Genomic DNA, 21,535 nt, shown 5'->3' on the forward strand with positions numbered 1-21,535 from the left:
TTAGTTTGAGAAACACCTCTCTCTCTCTTTTATTTCACTCTTGTCATGGTGTGTGCACTACACTCTCTCTTTCATTTAAAAAAAATTGTCACTTCACACTCCACATGGACAAAACATTTCACATTAACAAAAATTAAATAAATTATTAGAATTAGTTAAAATTAAAGATTGAAGTATTACTATTTTCCGGCCAAAAAAATTATAATATAAAGTATTTTTTTACCCCACTCCACTTATAAAATTTCTTACTTCATCTCCCCTTCCCCCCCCCCCCCCCTCTTCCCCTTCAAATAACAATTTAGATATTTTTATTTTTTAAAATTATTTTTTACCCCACCCCACCTAACCTTTCGCTTTTAAATTTTTTTCTCGTTATGTGTTAGATATATACATATGATTTTAGAAAAATATATGTACATATCTAACACAAATCCAAAAAAATAAATATAAATTAAGAGTGGAGGGTTCGATGGGGTGGGTTTAATTTTATTTTTTTTTAAAATAAAATAATAACATATTTTAGAAAGGAGTGAAGGAAGGGGTGAAGTATGAATTTTTTAAAAAAATTTAAAAAATAAAAGGATGAGGATTGTTTGGGGGGGAGAGGTAGTGGAGTGAGTGAACAAAATATTTTAGATATTATTTAAAAATAGAATATTTTTTTTGGAGTAGAAATACTTTAATCTTTAACTTTTAACTGATATTAATAGTTTGTTTAATTTTTATCAAGGTGAAATATTTTATCCATGTGACAAGATTTTTCTTAAAAACTAGAGAGAGTAGAGAGAGTGTATTACACACCTTTGAGATGTGTTTCTCAAACTAATAAGTGATAGTTTAGGTATGAAACTCAAAAAAGGGACATAGTTTAAATGTGTTTTTGACATTTATCTCAATTAAAAATAAAACAAACAAAAATAGATAAAATATCATATTAGTGTATATTTAATTAAATACCAATTAAAGTTGGATTTTTAGGTCGGATAATGTGTGGGCACTTGAATAAGTTAAGCTATCTGCCCAACTTCCATCTGATTTATTAAATGGCATGTCCTTATCTTTACCTTTAGATGTCTTAAAAAGATATTTCAACTGTTGGATTTTAAATGTAAATTTCATGAATTTTTTTAATACAAATATAATAATTGAATAAAAGTAATTGAATTTGATCAAACATGAATATGGATTTAGCTTCTAACTCAGCCCCTGCTATCCTCTAGCTATATACAACAACAACAATCCAGTGAAATTTCACAACATGGGGTCTGGGAGGGTAGAATGTACGCAGACCTTACTCCTACCAAGGTAGGATGGCTGTTTCCTGGAGACCCTCGGCTCAGTAAAAGCATAAATGCATAAAAAAATGTTAGATAAGAATAGGAAATTAAAAGTTTATGAGAAAAACAACAAATAAATAACGAATAGATAACAAATAAATATAAATAATAAATAACGAATAAATAAATAATGAAAGCGTCACAGATAAAATAGAGTAATCAAAGCCTAGAAAGTAATAAATACTAACAGAAATAACAAAAATCAGAAGTCAAAGCGCAAGAGATCGTAATGCACTACTACGCCTATTAATAGAGAAGAATAACGAGACTATGAACTAGCCTTCTACCCTAATATGGGTCCTCCACACCCTCCTATCTAAGGTCATGTCCTCCGTGAGCTGTAACTGCGCCATGTCCTGTCTAATCACTTCTCCCCAATACTTCTTCGGCCTACCCCTACCTCTTCTGTAACCATCCATGGCTAGCCTCTCACACCTCCGCACTGGGGCATCTGTGTCTCTTCTCTTCACATGTCCATTCCATCTCAGTCGCATTTACCGCATCTTGTCTTCCACCGAGGCCACTCCTACCTTGTTCCGAATAGCCTCATTTCTAATCCTGTCGCTCTTGGTGTGCCCACACATCCATCTCAGCATTCTCATCTCAGCAACTTTCATCTTTTGAATGTGAGAAGCCTTAACTGGCCAACACTCCGCCCCATACAGCATAGGCGGTCTAACCACCACTTTGTAGAACTTGCCCTTAAGTTTTGGTGGCACATTCTTGTCACATAGCACTCTGGAAGCGAGCCTCCATTTCATCCACCCTTCCCCAATACGATGTGTGACATCATCGTCAATTTCCCCGCTGCCTTGCATGATAGACCCAAGATACTTGCAACTACTTCTCTTTTGGATGGCCTGAGCACCAAGCCTAACTTCCACGCCAACCTCCTGAGGTGTCTCACTGAACTTGCACTCTAAGTACTCTGTCTTTGTCCTACTCAACTTAAACCCTTTAGACTCCAAGGTATGTCTCCAATCCTCCAGCTTAGCGTTAACTCCGCGGTGAGTCCCATCGATCAGTACTATGTCATCCGCGCAAAGTATACACCATGGCATCGCACCTTGAATTTGTCGCGTCAATCCATCTATCACTAAGGCAAATAAAAAAAACTAAGAGCTGATCCTTGATGCAACCCCATCACCACTGAAATATATAATCAAATATTTTTATAGGTGATAGTAGTGTTTGTCTAAAAGTTTTGTAGCTGTTATAGTGAGGTGTTATATAGATCTCATTTAGCTATTTATATTACTTTAAAAGTATAAATTTCTTAATTTAAATGTTAAATTACTATAATAATTCAACTTAAAACACTCCTAACTTAAATATTAAATTACTATAATACCCCCAATAAAAAACACTCTCAAACTTGAATATTAAATTACTATCCTTAAAATAATTTGAAGGGATGTGATCCTTCGGATTGGTAACTAATGCTCCTTATATTTTCTAATTGAATGTTGCAATGTTTCTTTCCAACTCGCGTTGGTGCCTTTTTCAATATTATTTGAATTTTTTTGGCCTATATATTTTATGAAACATCAAATACACCTAAAAGTTGCAAGTTTCCAACATCACAAGGCAATACACCAGTCAAGGAATTGTATGACAAGTTAAGTGTTCTAGAAACGGTGGAAAGACCAAATTTTTAAGTTTTTATGAGAAAGGTTGATTTCTCGTAGAAACTTAAAATTATCAAACTATATGGTATGATTCTTTCTATATCAAACTCACTAATTTGAGGATTATGAATGTATTAATTAGGTCAAAGTTATAATCGTTGATTCCTTATCGTTGACTGCTTTTTTACTCTGATTTTTCATTTTGAATGGTAGTATATTAAAATTAGTTGCGGCCTTTAAATAACCAGTCACTGAAAATAGATAAAGGGATGAATCTTTTGAAATCTTAAAGCATTTAATAAACTACAACTCAAGATAGTTACATTTTTCATGCTAAAAAGAGATCATATGATCATATTTACCCGTATCTTCTCCCATTCATTTAGGTATATTTTTTTACCCTCTTCTATTGCTTAAGAATTCGGGTAATTTTATTTGCATAACTTAATTTGTTTTGACAGGTAACTCTAACATGTTGTCCCAAAGAAAAAAAAATATACTCCCTCCGTATCAAATTATTTGTTGTACTTTTCTATTTAGTTTGTTTCAACTTTACACATTACTTGTTTAAGAACACAAAATTAAAGGACATTTTGATATATTCTACGTATCTTTAGTTTAACTTCACAAGATTGAAAAATATTTTTTTCTTTCTTAAACTCCGTGTCAAGTCAAAAGCAGACAAATGAATTGAAACGGATGAAATATATTTCTATGTGATTTTTGATTGATATAACCAATATAGAAAAATTATTGAATGTACTTTCCATTTTATCAGCAGAAACTTTATACACTAGACACCATGGAGAGCTAATTTCAAAAATTAAAACTCTTTAGAACATATAAGTAAAGTGAAATATAGTAAATTTCATGAAACATCACTATAGTAAATTTCATGAAACATCACTCAAGTATAATTTTTTTAATCAAAAAGCCTTTTTTACTATATATAAATTATAAGAATCACTTAATTATATTCCTATCAACTTAAAAGTCATATATTTTCCGTCACATAAAAAACACCTAAGTATACTCATATCTATTTTACAATTACTTTAGCCTGACAATGCACAAATCCAGTGGAGAACTCATCATATTGTCTTAACTTGCATGTCATATAAAATTTAGTGGGTCAATTTAATTTGCATACAAAGTTAATTAAAACTATTTATAATGTTAAAAATGATTTAAGATTTTTTAAAAAAATACCCCACTTATTCCCTATAATTTATTTTTGAAATATGTTAGAATATTACGTTTTTTTCTAACGCTTAATATTTATTGTGATATTGGTCTAATACATGTTGCTTTAAGAAAATTGTTAAAATGCATATGAATTATAGCGAAAAATGAAATAATATAAGGTTTTGATAAAGAGTTTTATAAAGTATTATATTACTGATAAGTTACAATGTATAATTTTTTAACTTAGAAAAAAGCTCAAAACAAAATATAGTAATTTTTCAATCTGAATCAATTTTGGGCTAATGACTGGATATTATATATTGCTTTAACTGATGTAATTAATTTGAACCAACTAAAGTTGATGTGACATGCAAGTTTTTGTTGATATAGATATAGTAAAGTGACTTTTATGTCATGAAAAATAAAATGTAATCTTTTTGATATGAACTTATACTTGAGTGATCTTCCAAAAAATTAACTCATGAAATACATTAGCATTATACATCGATCCATGAAACTTAAGTTTCTACTACAATCAGACAACTCTACCTACTGTTGTTTACAAGTAACATATCTAAAATTCATGCAAATGCTTTTTTTTTTTTTGCTTATAGTGCTTGACCAAAGGACATTATAATTACTAAGTGACTACAGTTACAAAACAACTTGTCAATTGCTGATAAATTGAATCAATGGGGAATGACTATGGACCTAACCTGTTGACATTTTCAAAGAAATCATTTTCACGTGCAATGCACGTGTAGAAAGACTAGTTATAAATAAAAGTATGTAAAATTAGAAAGTATGAATTAAAAAAAATGCAAACATCAATAGTTTTTTCTTATGAAGTTATGGCCATAATTGATGGACACAATTTAAATATATTGTTTTTCCCTTTGGATCGAGATTCATACTTGCTATTAACTATGTGCACGACATTAATGATGATTATCATAAATATATTAGTATTTTAATACATAAATAATATATTTCTTATAAAATATTATCATACAATATTCGAGTATGACTATTATAAAAAGAATGTATTGTTATAATAAATGTCATTACTTTATAGGTAGAATGTTGTTATAAAGAAGTAAAATATAACATAAAAAAATTGGTTCTGAAAAAAATCAGATCGTTATAATGAGTGATTGTTATAAGAAAGTTTGACTGTATAGATTAATATGAAGTGAAAAATACGGATGTCTAATTAATTTATCCAATTTTTAGAGTGGATAATATATATGGAAGCTCATGATATATATATATATATATATATATATATATATATATATATATATATATATATATATATATATGGATTGATCCATTTATATTCGACCAGCTTTTAACAAGTGGATTATCCAATCTATTTTCAATTGGGAGGGTATATATATATATATATATGGATTGATCCATTTATATTCGACCAGCTTTTAACAAATGGATTATCCAATCTATTTTCAATTGGGAGGGTGTATATATATATATATGGATTGATCCATTTATATTCGACCAGCTTTTAACAAATGGATTATTCAATCTATTTTCAATAAATCCATTTTCAATTGGGAGGGTATATATATATATATGGATTGATCCATTTATATTCGACCAGCTTTTAACAAATGAATTATCCAATCTATTTTCAATTGGGAGGGGTTGGGAATATTTTAACTTCTTATTCATTTTATTAGCAGTACCTTCATTTTTAATTAGGTGGTTTCTCAAATCTATTTTATTTGTCATGTTTTTAGGCACGTTTTTTAAAGAAAATATTAATTAAAAGATTAATAGGATTAAATTATTCTTATGTATTCTTTGATCACAATTTAATAATACATTCTTTTTCATCATATTAGTCTCTCTTCACATTTATTGAATAAGGATAAAGGTAGAAATAAATAATTAATTATATTTTGATTTTTAGTAAGCACAGTATCCCAATTTCGATAATTTCTAAGCAAATAAAAAGTGTTTTAGACTAAATAAGTGAGCGAATTTGGAATATCAAAGAACTTAAGAATGAAAATAGGAGGACTCATAAATATTTGCTTTGTCTGTGTCAAAGAAATTCAATTTGTATTTCACAGATTTAGAAATTTGGTGGCTCATCTCTACCTAAACTAGATGACTAAAATCAAGACAAGATTTAAAACAAATTGACAAAAAAAATAAAGAGTAAAGAAGTAAAGGGTCATGTATCATGTTCAGAAACATGTAATATCAAACATTTGAATTAGAAAGAGAACAACTTTATTTGAATTTTTTTAAAAGAGCTAAATATTTGCAACATGTACATAAGAGATGTGTTATACCTTTTTGACAACCTTAACCATCAGGCCATTTTTCACTTGCATGATAATAGTAGTAGGGGGATAAACATTTTCTGGGTCCACTACTTGGATATGGTAATTGTGTAGGATGGTAGCTGCCACTATTTTCATTTGAATAAATGCCATTTCTTTTCCTAAACAAGTTCTTGGACCCGCGTTAAACGCTGGAAATTTGAAAGATGGCTCGTGTTTGATTCCTCCATGTTTAGAAATCCATCTTTCTGGCTTGAATTCTAGATAATCTTTCCCCCATAGAATTTCCATTCTTCCCATTGTGTAGAATGGTAGAATTATTCTTGTTTTTGGACTAACACAGTGACCGCTCGGAAGGATGTCATGATCAAGTGGAACTTTGTGCTCTATAGAAACTGATGGAAAGAACCTAAGAGTTTCACATAAAGCACCATGTAGATAGATCAATTTTCTTGATTCTTCTTTAGTAAAAAACTTGAGGTTTTCGCCTTCTTTTACGTGCAATTGTTGTTGAATCTCTTCTCTAATCTTTTTCTCTACTAAGGGATTTTTAGCCAAGAGGGCAAAAAACCAAGTGAGAGCTGCACTTGTGGTGTCCCTCCCAGCTAACATCAAATTCAAGAAAGTGTCCCTTAGAAATGTTTGCAAAGTACCCAAATCTCCATTATTCCATTGATTGTACATTTTGATGTAGGCGTTTAAAAATGCAAATTCCTCGTCTTTGATTATACTTTTATGCACCAACTCTTCAAGCTTTTGCGAAATGCAAGGATATATGAATTGATCAAAAGCCTCGCATGCTTGCATGAGCTTCCTCTCTTTACCAATTCGAAACCATTGTTGCAATTTCCAGAGACATTGTGGCGTTATGTGTCTATGTAGAAGTGCATCAAGTGCAACGCCAAATGCCTTTTCATGTAGCAAATAAGGTAAGTCAATCGACAAGCTTCTTGGATCATGATCAAGTAACAATTTAGTGATGGAATCAAAAGTGAATCTTTGCAAAACATCTTGCAAATCCAATGTTTTCCCCTGTTTTGCAAAAGCATCAAGAATTGGTCGAAGCTCTTTTTCGATTATCTCCCACATCGTCCTTTCTAACAAAATTTGAAACCTTGCATCGCTCATTATCGACATTGTGGTCTTCCTATGAAGCTCCCACAATTCATTATCAACATTGAAGATCCCATTTCCCAAAATATCGAAAATCTTGCGAAATTCAGGTCCTTTTGGATAGTTTGAGAAGTTTTTACTAAAGATATGATGGATATTTGCAGGATCACAAGTAAAAAACATGTCCACATTGGCTAAAATAGGACCTTTGAACTCATAAGTGCCACCATATTCTATAAGAACTTCAGTCATATATTCATGACCACGATGAAGATTCCAAAGAACCGCCGGCAACTCCCTAAGGATTGGCCAATTGGTTGGGGCTGATGTTTTTGTCCTTCTATATAGGATGAACCATATAGAATAACTAAAACAAAAAATTAACAAGAAAAGAAGGGAATATTCAAGGAAATCCATTGAGGATTGAATTATTTGTTTTTCTTTTCCTTGTAATTTTTGTAGTGTGTACTAAGTCACTAAAATCTTGTGTAGTTTTATACACGTGTTGGTGAATTTTGGCCACAAGTTTAATGGGACCCCAATTTAAAGAATCTAAGAGAGGTACTTGATGAGGAGTTTGATATTGATTGTACCTCATTGAAAATTATTGACAACTTTATTTAGAAGTGACTATTGTGACAAATATAAACTATTTCATCCCATTGCCTTTTAGTTACTCATTAATTGTTCCAACTAAATTTTCAGGATAAGCATCGTGTTTTTGATTGTTCAAGATTTCTTTAGGGTAAAACGAATATATATTTTCATCTTTGAAAGAAATACACTCCTAAAAAACAGTTTAAAAACAAAATTGATTTCCGAAAGTCATTTTTCTACCAGACGTTTTGATGATCGGCATGTCCGTGACCAGTGCCTCATATCTCCACATCTATGACATATACTTTCTGAATTTTTCTTTGGTAAAGTTTCTGACTTTTCACTCTTTTTTTTGAACTGCTGATCATTTCTCGGTGCTAGCCGAGCATATTGATTATAATTTTTTCTTTGACCATGACCACGACCACAACTGGGCCATGACCTCTTTCTCGTTGGTTATAATTTGTCTGATTCACTTCAGGGAGTGGCAAAGAACCAACGGGCCGACTATAATGATTTTTCATTAATAGTTTATTGTGACGTTCAGCAATCAGATGATGAGAAAGTAATTCAGAATATTTTTTAAAACCCTTTTCGCGATATTGCTGCTGCAGGAGCATATTCGCGGGTGGAAATGTGGAGTATGTTTTTTCAAGTTTATCTTGCTTAGTGATTTCTTCTCCGCATAAATTTAACTGAGATATAATTCTAAATAAGCCAAAATTATATTCAGTTATATTTTTAAAATCCATTAATCTCAGATTTAGCCAATCATGAAGTGCCTATGGAAGGATGACCAACTTCAGGTGGTCATATCTTTCTTTTAGATTTTTCTACAATTTAAAGGGATCCTTTAATGTAAGGTACTGTAATTTTAATCCTTCGTCAAGATGGTGACAGAGAAATATCATGGCTTTGGAACGATCTTGACTAGATGTTGTATTGTCATCTTTGATGGTGTCTGTCAGACTAATCGATTCTAGATGTATTTCGGCAGCTAGTGCTCATAATGAGTAGCATTTTCCATATATGTCAAGAGAAACAAATTCAGGTTTAGAAATATTAGACATTTTAATAAAATAAAATTCTTACCCCTTTTGTTACCGTCTTAAAAAATATAGCTTATAGCGATGGAGGCTCGTGCTGATAACGTGTTATAAAATAAACTAACCTAGCAATTTAAGAAGGAGAAAATAAGAGAAAGAGAGATGAGAAGAAGATGAGAGAAACGTATGTATCTGAATATATGTTTTTCAATGCCAAAAACTGACAATTTATAACAAAGCTAGGAAGAAAAAAAACTAGTAGGCAACTTGTCCACTTTAAGTGAGCCCTACTTAAGAAAAAGACATCCACTTATTACTTTTCAACAAAAAATAAAATGTAAAGAGGTCGTCATTTTTAATATACAATTGCAAAATACCAACTTCTGGAAATTGTTTTTTTTTCACAAAATGTGAATTTTTGAAGATCATAATTTTTTTAAAAAAGTCTTAAATCAACGAGAACCAATAATCCCAAAAAGTTCCTTCTTTCTTGGTTAATGGAGTATATTAAAAAGAGATAAAGGGTACCACTAAGTTAACTCACTCTTCTATATAGTAGAAGAATTTTCGACATTATTTTAAATAATTTTATCTAAATTTTATAGTGATTCTTTCTAATTATATTTTATCTCACTCTTTTAAAAATTACTTAATATCCCTTCTTTTTGGTGGAATCCAGATACATCACATACGTCCTAATACATTACGTAAAGTGGTGTATTTGATCGATTTATCACGTAAAGTGATGTATTTGACGTCCTCAACTATTAAGACATTGATTTTTTTAGAAATGGCCGTTTGAAAGAGAAAACCCAGCTAGGAAGTGCTTTCCTCTTAACCCAAGCAAGAGGAAATAGAAATAGATGTAATTGCTTGTAGAAGAAAAATATTACAAAGTGGCCTTTCATTTAAAACCATTTTCAAGCGAGGAGCAGGGGTGGGCATTCGGTATTTAATTCATGATTTTCAAAATTTGAGTTCAGTAACTCAGTAATTAATAGTTAAAAGTAGGTATTAAATATTAAATTTTTAAATTTCATATCGGTAATTCAGTAATCAGTAAATTAAACTTCAATTCGGTATAGTATTCGCAAAATTAATACTATTGCTCTAATTATTTCTATTTTTCTATGTGGAAGCACAATATAATAGAAGATCAACAAGTATGAAGACATCAAGAAAGTAAATTGACATAGCTAAAAAATATATGCATTTGGATTGTTCATTAACTTTCTTTTTGGACTTGTACTAATGAGTAATAGACATGTTGATATGTGATCCTCATTAAATAAATAATTTGGTATCCAGAAAATACCGAATGGTACTAATGTCTCATAACAAATTCAAACCCGGAAATCATAATTTTAAAATTTTACTCCCAAATACCATATCGAATACCAAATTATCTAAAATTTTGATTCCATTTGATAAAATAATTAGATTTTCGATATTTCATGCCCAACCCTAGCGAGGAGATTCGACGTTTAGTGCAAGAATTGATGTCACTTCGATTAAAAAATTGTATCCCAGACTCTTTTTCTAGATAGACTATATTTTTCAAATTTAGTGAATTAATATATTTTAGTAGCTAAGAAAAAAAGATAAATTAATTATTATAAGGAAGGAGCATATCTGAGAACATTATGCTGGCTCAAGAAATTATGCATAACATAAACAAACCCAAAATTGGAGATAATGTGGTTATTAAACTTGACATGGCCAAGGCTTATGATAGAGTCTCATGGTCATTTATCTGTCTTGTCATGAGAAAGATGGGATTTGGGGAAACCTTCATAGACATGGTATGGAGAATAATGTCTAACAATTGGTACTCTGTCATCATAAATGGCAGCAGGCATGGTTTTTTCCACTCAACAAGAGGTCTCAAACAGGGAGACCCACTCTCTCCTGCTCTCTTTTTTCTTGGTGCAGAAGTACTGACCAGAATGTTAAACAACCTTCATCAGCACTATCTATACACTGGTTTTCAAATGGAGAAAAGGGGTCCTCAAATTAACTACTTGAGTTTTGCAGATGACATTATTATTTTCACCTCAACTTCCAAGTATTCCCTTCAACTCATCATGAAGACTCTTCAGATGTATGAAGGCATTTCTGGGCAGCTTATTAATAAGGACAAAAGCCAAATCTTAATCCCTACCAATACCCCTGATGATATAATGGATAGAGTAGTGACCATTACTGGTTATAAATGCACTCATGGGCCTATGACATACTTGGGATGTCCATTGTATATAGGAAGACAAAGGGTCATATATTTCACTGGTATAGTTTCAAAAGTGATTGCTAAAATTCAAGGGTGGCAGACAAAGATGCTAAGCTATGGGGGGAGAGCCACTTTGATCAAATCAGTGCTTCAATCACTTCCTATACATCTGTTATCTGCCATAACCCCTACCAGAACCACTTTGAAACAAATAAAATGCCTTATTGCTGACTTTTTCTGGGGTTGGGATAAGGAGAAAAGGAAGTACCATTGGGCCTCTTGGGAAACCCTTAGCTTACCATATGAGGAGGGAGGTATTGGTGTAAAAAACTTGGAAGATATATGTCTGGCAATGCAATACAAACATTGGTGGTTGTTCAGAACTAAGAGATCTTTATGGGGGGATTTCTTGAGAGCTAAATACTGCCAAAGTGCTCACCCTGTCACAAAAAAGTGGCACACAGGTCAATCTCTCATGTGGAAGAACATGATGAAGAACAAATGTGACATAGAACCTCACATTAAGTGGACCTTATGTTCAGGGAACTGCAGTTTCTGGTGGGATGATTGGCTGGGTATTGGTCCTCTAGCCAATCACTATGAATATATTCCAAGATTCAACAACTCCACTGTCTCCATGTTCTTGACAAATGGAAAATGGAATGAAGAGAAAATCAGGCAACAGGCCCCTCAACACATGATACACACAATTCTCAATACTAAAATCATGTACCAACAAAACACATTAGATCAAGCTCAATGGAAGCTGCAATCACATGGAAATTTCACTTGTAAATCAGCATGGGAAAATGTGAGAAAGAAAAAAATAAGACATTGATAGATAGGATGACATGGCATACTAACATCCCTTTCAAGGCTTCATTCTTGCTTTGGAGAGCATTGAGACACAAACTGCCAACCAATGATAAACTGATTTCTTTTGGGAGAGAAACTGCAGAGTGCTCATGCTGCTACAGGCCTGGTTTGGACAACATAGATCACATATTTGTCTCTGGAAGCTTTGCTAAACACATCTGGACATATTTCTCCAACTGGGGGGGAATCAGGCAGGACCACAACTCCATTAGAGACATCTTGATGAGATGGTGGACCAACAAACCAAACAATGCTGTACATAAACTCATGTTGCAAGCCCTCCCTATATTTATTTGCTGGAATGTCTGGAAGAACAGGTGTGCAAGTAAATATGGAGGAAAGAAATCTAGTACTACTAGGGTGAAGTTCAATATAATCAAAGAAATATACATGCTTATTACCACAGTTTTTCCATATATCCAATGGCCACCAGCTTGGAAAGATCTAATTATTTGGATAGAAAACTGTAAGCATGACATAAAAGTAACCCAGGTTAAATGGCTCAAACCCCCCCTAACATAGTTAAACTTAACACTGATGGGAGTGCCATAGGCAACCCAGGAAAGATAGGAGCAGGAGGCATAGTAAGGGATCATAAGGGTAATTTGATATATGCTTTTGCCTCTCCTTTGGGAGTTGGAACAAATAATCAAGCGGAAGTGCAGGCAACCAGTTTTGGCATTAATTGGTGCATTCAACATGGTTATAATAGAGTAATATTGGAAGTAGATTCGGAACTTGTGATCAAGTGGCTGAATCTGGACATCAAACCACCCTGGAACATTCAAAACTACGTTAATGAACTCCAACAACTGGTCCAAATGCTAGAATACTTCCAATGCAAACATGTTTTTCGGGAAGCAAATTTTCCAGCCGATACATTATCTAAGTACAGCCATACACTTGATAATACACAACACTTCTACAACCTTCAACAACTTCCACAAGAAACCAAGGGCTACATAAAGCTAGACAAGATAGGAATGGCAAGCTTCAGGAGAAGAAGATTAAAAAGGATAAAACAACCTTCTTGAACATGTTTATCTCTAATTTTCCCAACTTGGCTACGATTGGTGTTGCTGCAACTTTTCTTGGACCTACTTGGTACGACACGTCTAAAAAGAGCAAAGATGAAAAGAATTTCCCCAACCCATGCGAGATAGAAGGTTCGTATACTTGTTCTTGAATAGGACTAGTGTAGGCTACTTTCTTGTATTCTCATGGAAGGGGAGAGTCTCCCTCATTTATGCTTTCTTAGTTGATTTGTACCGAGAGGAGTCCTCTCACAGGTTTAATGCTTTCTAGTTATAGTTAGTCTCTTTTTGTATCGGAGATGAGTTAGCCGACCTTAATAGGTTAGCCGACTTATGAACCACCATAGGATCGGAGGTAAGGTTTATGTCCCCCTCCTTGTATTTTATTTTGATTATTTATGTTAAGGCTTGGGGGTGCTGCTCAACCCCTGACTGTGCACGAGAGGTGGGAGCCTCGTGTAGGGTCTGTTCCTATAAAAAAAAAAAAAAAATTGACTGAGCCCCTTATGTGTATACTGCATAGTAGATGCCCTAGATTAAAAGTATATGATCATTACACATGACCTTAGCATATGTGTCCGACACAATAATAAAATAATATATTCAGTGAGTGATTTTATAATTAATGGAATTTTAAGAGAGGATAATTTATACGTATACCTTATGTATATTTATAATATTTTGATTTTTATAATCATGCCAAACACTAGTGATAAAGATTATGTGAAGAAGCTGCTGAGAGGATCAAGATTATTTTGCTAGAAAATTCAGGCCAAGAAAAGATATGTCAGTGTTATTCTCTCATTAGTTTTAGAATTATTAATTTTTATATTAGTATTACCATTAGGTCAATTGACCGAAAACTCATATCATATCACAGTTTTTTCATTATCGTCTATTTATTGTAGATATGGTTTGCAACTATTAGCTTTCCTATGACGCTCTAAATATTTTGATTCCAGCAAATATTACGATAATCAAAATAATCGTGGCATATAATAAACGATTTTTAAAAAATAACAAAAAAAAAAATTTTTCTCACAGTCCAAAAGATAAACTTTGGGTCCTTAGTGACAAAATTATACACGTGTGGTTAAGCATGGCTCGTAATAATAGTATTGGTGTTTAACAGCCCCTACTTAATTGAAACCCTACATGAGTTGTCACAGATAATTAAGTGACTCTCAATTTTACGATCAAATCAGAAATACAGGCATTAATGCCAATTTATTTAATGGGAAAATAGTAATTTTGGTCTTTTAAGTTATATATTGTCTTATTGCGACTTTGGTTCTTGTGTTATACGATTTAACACATTTGATCTTCAATTAATGAAAATGTGTTATCTTAGTCCCTAAAGTTAATAGATTTGAGGATTATTATCTAAAGCAATTTATATATTTATTTTCGGGTATCATTTTACTTTTAATGACACCCAATTTTTGTCTTTTTTAGAAGTGAACTTCTAATCTACTGTCAAAATCGTTTTATTGGCGATTAGCAAGGCCTAGTGGATGTACTTTCGCCTATTTTTTTTGCTTTTGGTATATGTTGCATCTTCATTAATGCGATAAGATATTACTCCATTTCATGTTGTTAATGTCTAAAAAAATTTCATCTGCTTCACAATTTATCGTGCATTCATCATTGGCTCATACTTCACCATCAAAGGTTGAATGAATCAATTTACGCACATGTCTATTTAACAAATCACAATATGGTATTGCATTCTTTTGCCTCTGATTCTTCGATTGGATAGAGTCTATTAAATACTTTGTGTTCTTAATTTTAAAAAAAAATAACACCCATTAGCTTTAGGGTCAAGCCCTTGCTCAGACCCCGCGCATAGCGGGAGCTTTAGTGCACCGGGCTGTCCTTTTTTAGCTTTAGGGACTGAAATGTTAGCGATAGAAAAATGACCTTCGGAGATCAATTTTGTTTTTAAACTGTTTTTTAGGAGTGTATTTCTTTCAAAGATGAAAATATATATTCGTTTTACCCTAAAGAAATCTTGAACAATCAAAAACACGATGCTTATCCTGAAAATTTAGTTGGAACAATTAATGAGTAACCAAAAGGCAATGGGATGAAATAGTTTATATTTGTCACAATGGTCACTTCTAAATAAAGTTGCCAATAATTTTCAATAACATGTATGGTCAATGTTAGACTCCTTATCAAGTAGCTTTCTTAGGTTCGTTGTTTAAATTGGGATCCAATTAAACTTGTGGCTAAAATCACCAATACTAGTATAAAACTGTTAGGACCGAAATAATTAGGTGTCATGCGGAAGCTAGCAAAACAAACCTTGAATGACCATGAGTAAGAAGACAAACGAGAAATATATCATAAGAGACACAAACATTTAACATGGTTCGGTCAACTGACCTACGTCCACAAGAGGAGATGAGCAATCCACTATAAAATATGAGAGTACAAATAATCGAGAGAAATAACCTCACACAATTCACTCGGAATAAAAAGAGGTTCACACAAGTGTTAACGTAACACTTGTGTCTCACCGTTTCTCCCCCTACACAAAACTCTCAAAGCCCCTAGGACTACATTGTGAATGCTACTAAGTTAGAAGGAATAAACCTCTATTTATAGAGTCATAAACCTTTTCCTATAAGAAAAATGACTAGCCAAATATGGAGACATTGTGTTTTCCTTATAGGAAAGGGAAAACCTAATTATACTAGGAAAGTCAGGGCAAACACCTAACAATTCAAGATCCCGAACATCACCATCCAAAGCAACAGTGGGAGACAAATTGATAACATAAGCAACAGTGTTAAGCGCTTCCGCCCAAAAGGAATTTGGAAGTTTAGCCTCTGAAAGCACACATCTAACTCTCTCAACAAGAGTTCTATTCATCCTTTCTGCCAAGCCATTCAATTGAGGCGTCTTGGGAGGAGTCTTCTGATGACGAATTCCTTGAGCTTTGCAGTAGTTATCAAAGGGACCAATATACTCACCACATTGTCAGTGCGAATACATTTTAATTTCTTTCCTGTTTGTCTCTCAGATAAGGCTTGAAACTCCTTAAACACATCAAGTACTTGATCTTTGGATTTTAAAGGATATACCCACAACTTGCGAGAATGATCATCAATAAAAGTTGCAAAGTAAAGTGCACCACCTTTTGATTTTACTTTAAAAGGACCACACAGGTCAGAGTGTACTGGCTCCAGTAGTTCAGACTTTCTTGAAGGAGGATGACTGTGAAAAGAAACTCTTTTCTGTTTCTCAGCTAAGCAATGAACACATCTTTTCACCTTTGCTTGTTTCACACCAGCAAGCAAATTCTTCTTAGCCAAACATGTGATCCCCCTCTCGCTCATATGACTGAGTCTCTTGTGCCATAATTCTGACAAAGTCTCACTTTCTACCAAATTTATAGAGTCCCCAAGAATTGATCCTTGTGTCACGTATAAATTTGAATGCTTTTTTCCGCGAGCTACAATCAATGAGCCTTTGGTGAGCTTCCATTGGCCATTGAACAAGTCATTATGGTAGCCATCATCATCTAGTTATCCTACAGAGATCAAATTCAAAGAAATGTCTAGAGCGTGCTTGACATTCTGAAGGACTAACGTTGTACCAAGATTGGTCTTCAAACAAACCGTGCCAACACCAAGCACCTTAACCTCACCAGCATTACCCATCTTTAACATGCCAGAATTAACAGGAGTATAAGATGAAAAGAAGTCTTTCCTCGGTGTGACATGCGATGTAGCTCCGGAATCTACTATCCAACTTGTATCTTGAGATACAAAATTGATGACGTTTTTATCACAAGCAAATAGAAGGTCATCTCGGACAACAACAACAACATTGTCTCCATTATTTTCTTCTTTCTTTCCTTCTCTAAGCTCTTGCTTCAACTGATTGCAAAATCTTTTAATATGTCCTTTCTTTCCACAATGATGACATAAAACATTTCGATACTTAGATCTTGACTTGCTTCTACTTTTACCTCTACTTCTCGAACTTCTTGGTTTACCTCTCCCTCGATCTTCTGTAAAGAGAACGTCTGAATGTGAGGATGTGCCTTGAGATCTTCTTTTGACTTCTTCATTCAACACACCGCTTTTTGCATATTCTATAGTAACCTTACCACCGAGAGCAGAATTTGTTAAAGAAACTCAAAGAGTTTCCCAAGAATCTGGTAGAGTATTAAAAAGCCAAAGCCCTTGTATTTCATCATCAAAATTGACACTCATTCCTGACAACTGATCAAGAACACCTTGAAAATCATTTATATGATCAAGAATAGTACTGCCCTCCTTGTATTTAAAGGTCATCAATTGCTTTAGCAAAAATAACTTGTTATTGCCAGTTTTTGAAGCGTAAAACGTCTCCAACTTTTCCCACAATGTTCTAGCATGTGTCTCATTCACAATATGGTTGCGAACATTATCTTCAACCCATTGCCTTATATATCCACATACTTGTTGGTGCTCAAAATCCCAATTTTCATCTGTCACATTCTCGGGTTTATGAGCAGAAAAAATGGGAAGATGCATCTTTTTCACGAACAGTAAATCTTTCATCTTGCTCTTCCATATGTTGTAGTTACTACCATTTAAACACACCATCTTTCTCATATTACCCTCCATCAAAAAATCCTTGATACACAACCAAAGCTCTGATACCACTTGTTATGTCGGAAGGATGCAAACCCAAAAACAAAAACTATACAAGATTTTAGTGAATTAGTACACACTACAAAAATTACAAACAAAGAAAAACAAATAATTCAACCCTCAATGGATTTCCTTGAATATTCTCTATTTTTCATGTTAATTTTTTGTTTTAGTTATTCTATATGGTTCATCCAATATAGAAGGACAAAAACATCAGCCCCAACAAATTGGCCAATCCTTAAGGAGTTGCCGGCTGTTCTTTGGAATCTTCATCGTGGTCATGAATATATGACTGAAGTTCTTATAGAATATGGTGGCACTTATGAGTTCAAAGGTCCTATTTTAGCCAATGTGGACATGTTTTTTACTTGTGATCCTGAAAATATTCATTATATCTTTAGTAAAAACTTCTCAAACTATCCAAAAGGACCTGAATTTCGTAAGATTTTTGATATTTTGGGAAATGGGATCTTCAATGTTGATCATGAATTATGGGAGCTTCATAGGAAGACCACAATGTCCATAATGAGCCATGCAAAGTTCCAAATTTTGTTGGAAAGGACCATGTGGGACATAATCGAAAAAGGTCTTGGACCAATTCTTGATGCTTTTGCAAAACAAGGGAAAACATTGGATTTGCAAGATGTTTTGCAAAGATTCACTTTTGATTTTATCACTAAATTGTTACTTGATCATGATCCAAGAAGCTTGTCGATTGACTTACCTTATTTGCTACATGAAAAGGCATTTGGCGTTGCTCTTGATGCACTTCTACATAGACACATAACGCCACAATGTCTCTGGAAATTGCAACAATGGTTTCGAATTGGTAAAGAGAGGAAGCTCATGCAAGCATGCGAGGCTTTTGATCAATTCATATATCCTTGCATTTCGCAAAAGCATCAAGAGTTGATGCATAAAAGTATAATCAAAGACGAGGAATTTGCATTTTTAAACGCCTACATCAAAATGTACAATCAATGGAATAATGGAGATTTGGGTACTTTGCAAACATTTCTAAGGGACACTTTCTTGAATTTAATGTTTGCTGGTAGAGACACCACAAGTGCAGCTCTCACTTGGTTTTTTGTCCTCTTGGCTAAAAATCCCTTAGTCAAAAAAAAGATTAGAGAAGAGATTCAACAACAATTGCATGTAAAAGAAGACGAAAACCTCAAGTTTTTCACCAAAGAAAAATCAAGAAAATTGATCTATCTACATGGTGCTTTATGTGAAACTCTTAGGTTCTTTCCATCAGTTTCTATAGAGCACAAAGTTCCACTTGATCATGACATCCTTCCGAGCGGTCATCGTGTTAGTCCAAAAACAAGAATGATTCTACCATTGTACACAATGGGGAGAATGGAGACCCTGTGGGGGGAAGATTGTCTAGAATTCAAGCCAGAGAGATGGATTTCTGAACGAGGAGGGATCAAACATGAGCCATCTTTCAAATTTCCAGCGTTTAATGCGGGTCCAAGGACTTGCTTAGGGAAAGAAATGGCATTTATTCAGATGAAAATAGCATCAGCTACAATCATACACAATTACAATATCCAAGTAGTGGAACCAGAAAATGTTTATCCCACTACTTCTATTATCATGCAAGTGAAAAATGGTCTAATGGTTAAGGTGGTCAAAAAGGTATAACACATGTATATGTCTTATGTATTGTAAAATGTTGCAAATATTTAGCTCTTTTAAAAAAATTCAAAAAAAGTTGTTCTCTTTCCAATTTAAATGTTTAATTCATTCACCCCTCTCCTTGTACCAAGAAGCAAGTACATCTTATCTTATGTGTAAGGCACATTTGAACTGCTCAACAAGACATGATCCTACAACTTAGAACACACCAAATGAGACAGCCAAGTGCCTTAGTGAATTCTCAAAAAGTTCAAAATCGAACCAAGTATTGGCATCGCTCGTAATAATAGTATTGGTATTTAATTGAAACCCTACATGAGTTGTCACAAATAGTTAAGTATTTCTCAATTATATGATCAAATCAAAAATAGAGACATTAATGGCAAATTTTTTTTTTTGTGGAACGTACTATTAAAATTTATTACATTACCTTTGATATTAAATCCTGATAGCAATTGATGATATTAAATTGCCACGTGTCGAATGTAAAAATCAAACCCAATATTTTAATTTTATTCTTTTTCCCATTTCATTCCAAATTTAAAAAAACGAAAAAGATTTTGCCATTTTCTAATAGAAAAGGAAGAAACAAATTGACATTTCCCAACACTACAATGGAGCCTCACCGGCGTTTATCAAAATTCATAGTACGGGCGATTTATCTTAATTCACTACTTTTTAATGTGGAATATAAATATATAAATTTCTCAAAATTCATAGTTTTAAAATATAATATTAGATCCAATGTGAAGAATCTTACCAATTAAACTCAAAGTGAAAATTATCTGTGGGTATTTGATCAAGAAAATCAAATATTTTTCAGTTTATTTTTATAAAGAATATATTAAGAATTAGAATATATTTTTTCTAAAGCCCCCCAATTTCTAAAAACTAGCCAATTTATCCAATTTGACTAATCTACTTGAAACACACGACTAAATTTGATCCAAAGAATAATATCTCAAAATAGATAGTCACATAATGTCATAGATTAGATTTCATATAGAATACTACATACTATTACAAAAAAATCATTTTATTTAAAATTTTTGAAAATTTAAAAATTAATTATTCTTTATCTTTTCAAAAAATAATTAATTATTTTTAACAAGCATGACGATTAAAATGGGGTCTTTATTTGAAATAGACATAACACTAGACCACAATTATGTAGTACAAATATATATAAAAAATTATAATATTTTTTTCCTTATCCTTATAAAATAAAGCTAGGTCTTTATTTTTTCTAAACTCTAAAACTCAAGATTATTTTCAATTAAATAAAATTGTGTTTGGTTATGATTCTTGAAAATAATATCTAATTGTTTAATTATATTGTTCCTTTAAGAAACATGAAATATAATAAATGAAGTTATTTTTTAAAAAAAATTAAAAAATAGGATAAAACTCATGTGACTTATACGATGAAAATTAAAGCCTCAAATTGGACCAACAATATGTAAAGTGAAAGTGAAGTTTCATATCTACCATGTGAGTTATTAATGTAAGCTGTCTTGTAAGTTGACATTAAGGATTGAGCTAATAACCACCCGATGTGATGTAGTTGATTGGACTATTATTTTTTTAATTACAGGTCTCATGTTTGGATTCTGGTTATGAAAAAAATTTTGATAGAAAATGTTTTTTTTATAAATGGAGCCCTATACAATGCGAATTCTGAATATTAGAATTTCAATACAAATACCGAAAATAAAATGAAAAGAAAAAAAAAAGAATTGAGATAATTTGAAAGAAAGAAAAAAAAAACTTTTTGTAGGCAAGTGGCTATCTCATTTGGTGTCTTATGTGATCACCGTGCGTAACACATATGAGGTATACTTGCTTTTCTTCTGCCTTATCTTTAGTGACAACAATAACATATTTAAT

General features: G+C 32.7%; 2 protein-coding genes across 2 annotated transcripts; one reads left to right on the top strand and one right to left on the bottom strand.

Moving 5' to 3' along the window:
• Positions 1-6,364: 6,364 nt before the first annotated feature.
• On the bottom strand, positions 6,365-8,046 carry LOC129876295 (alkane hydroxylase MAH1-like). Its single transcript, XM_055951685.1, has one exon. The coding sequence runs from the start codon at positions 7,990-7,992 to the stop codon at positions 6,466-6,468; it is 1,527 nt and encodes a 508-aa protein (XP_055807660.1). The 5' UTR covers positions 7,993-8,046; the 3' UTR covers positions 6,365-6,465.
• Positions 8,047-18,102: 10,056 nt separating this feature from the next.
• On the top strand, positions 18,103-19,780 carry LOC129876862 (alkane hydroxylase MAH1-like). Its single transcript, XM_055952343.1, has one exon. It carries the CDS (start codon positions 18,128-18,130, stop codon positions 19,652-19,654), a length of 1,527 nt encoding a protein of 508 aa, XP_055808318.1. The 5' UTR covers positions 18,103-18,127; the 3' UTR covers positions 19,655-19,780.
• Positions 19,781-21,535: the final 1,755 nt, after the last annotated feature.

The sequence above is a fragment of the Solanum dulcamara genome, chromosome 12, assembly GCF_947179165.1.
Source record: "Solanum dulcamara chromosome 12, daSolDulc1.2, whole genome shotgun sequence".
Classification (NCBI taxonomy): Eukaryota; Viridiplantae; Streptophyta; class Magnoliopsida; order Solanales; family Solanaceae; genus Solanum; species Solanum dulcamara.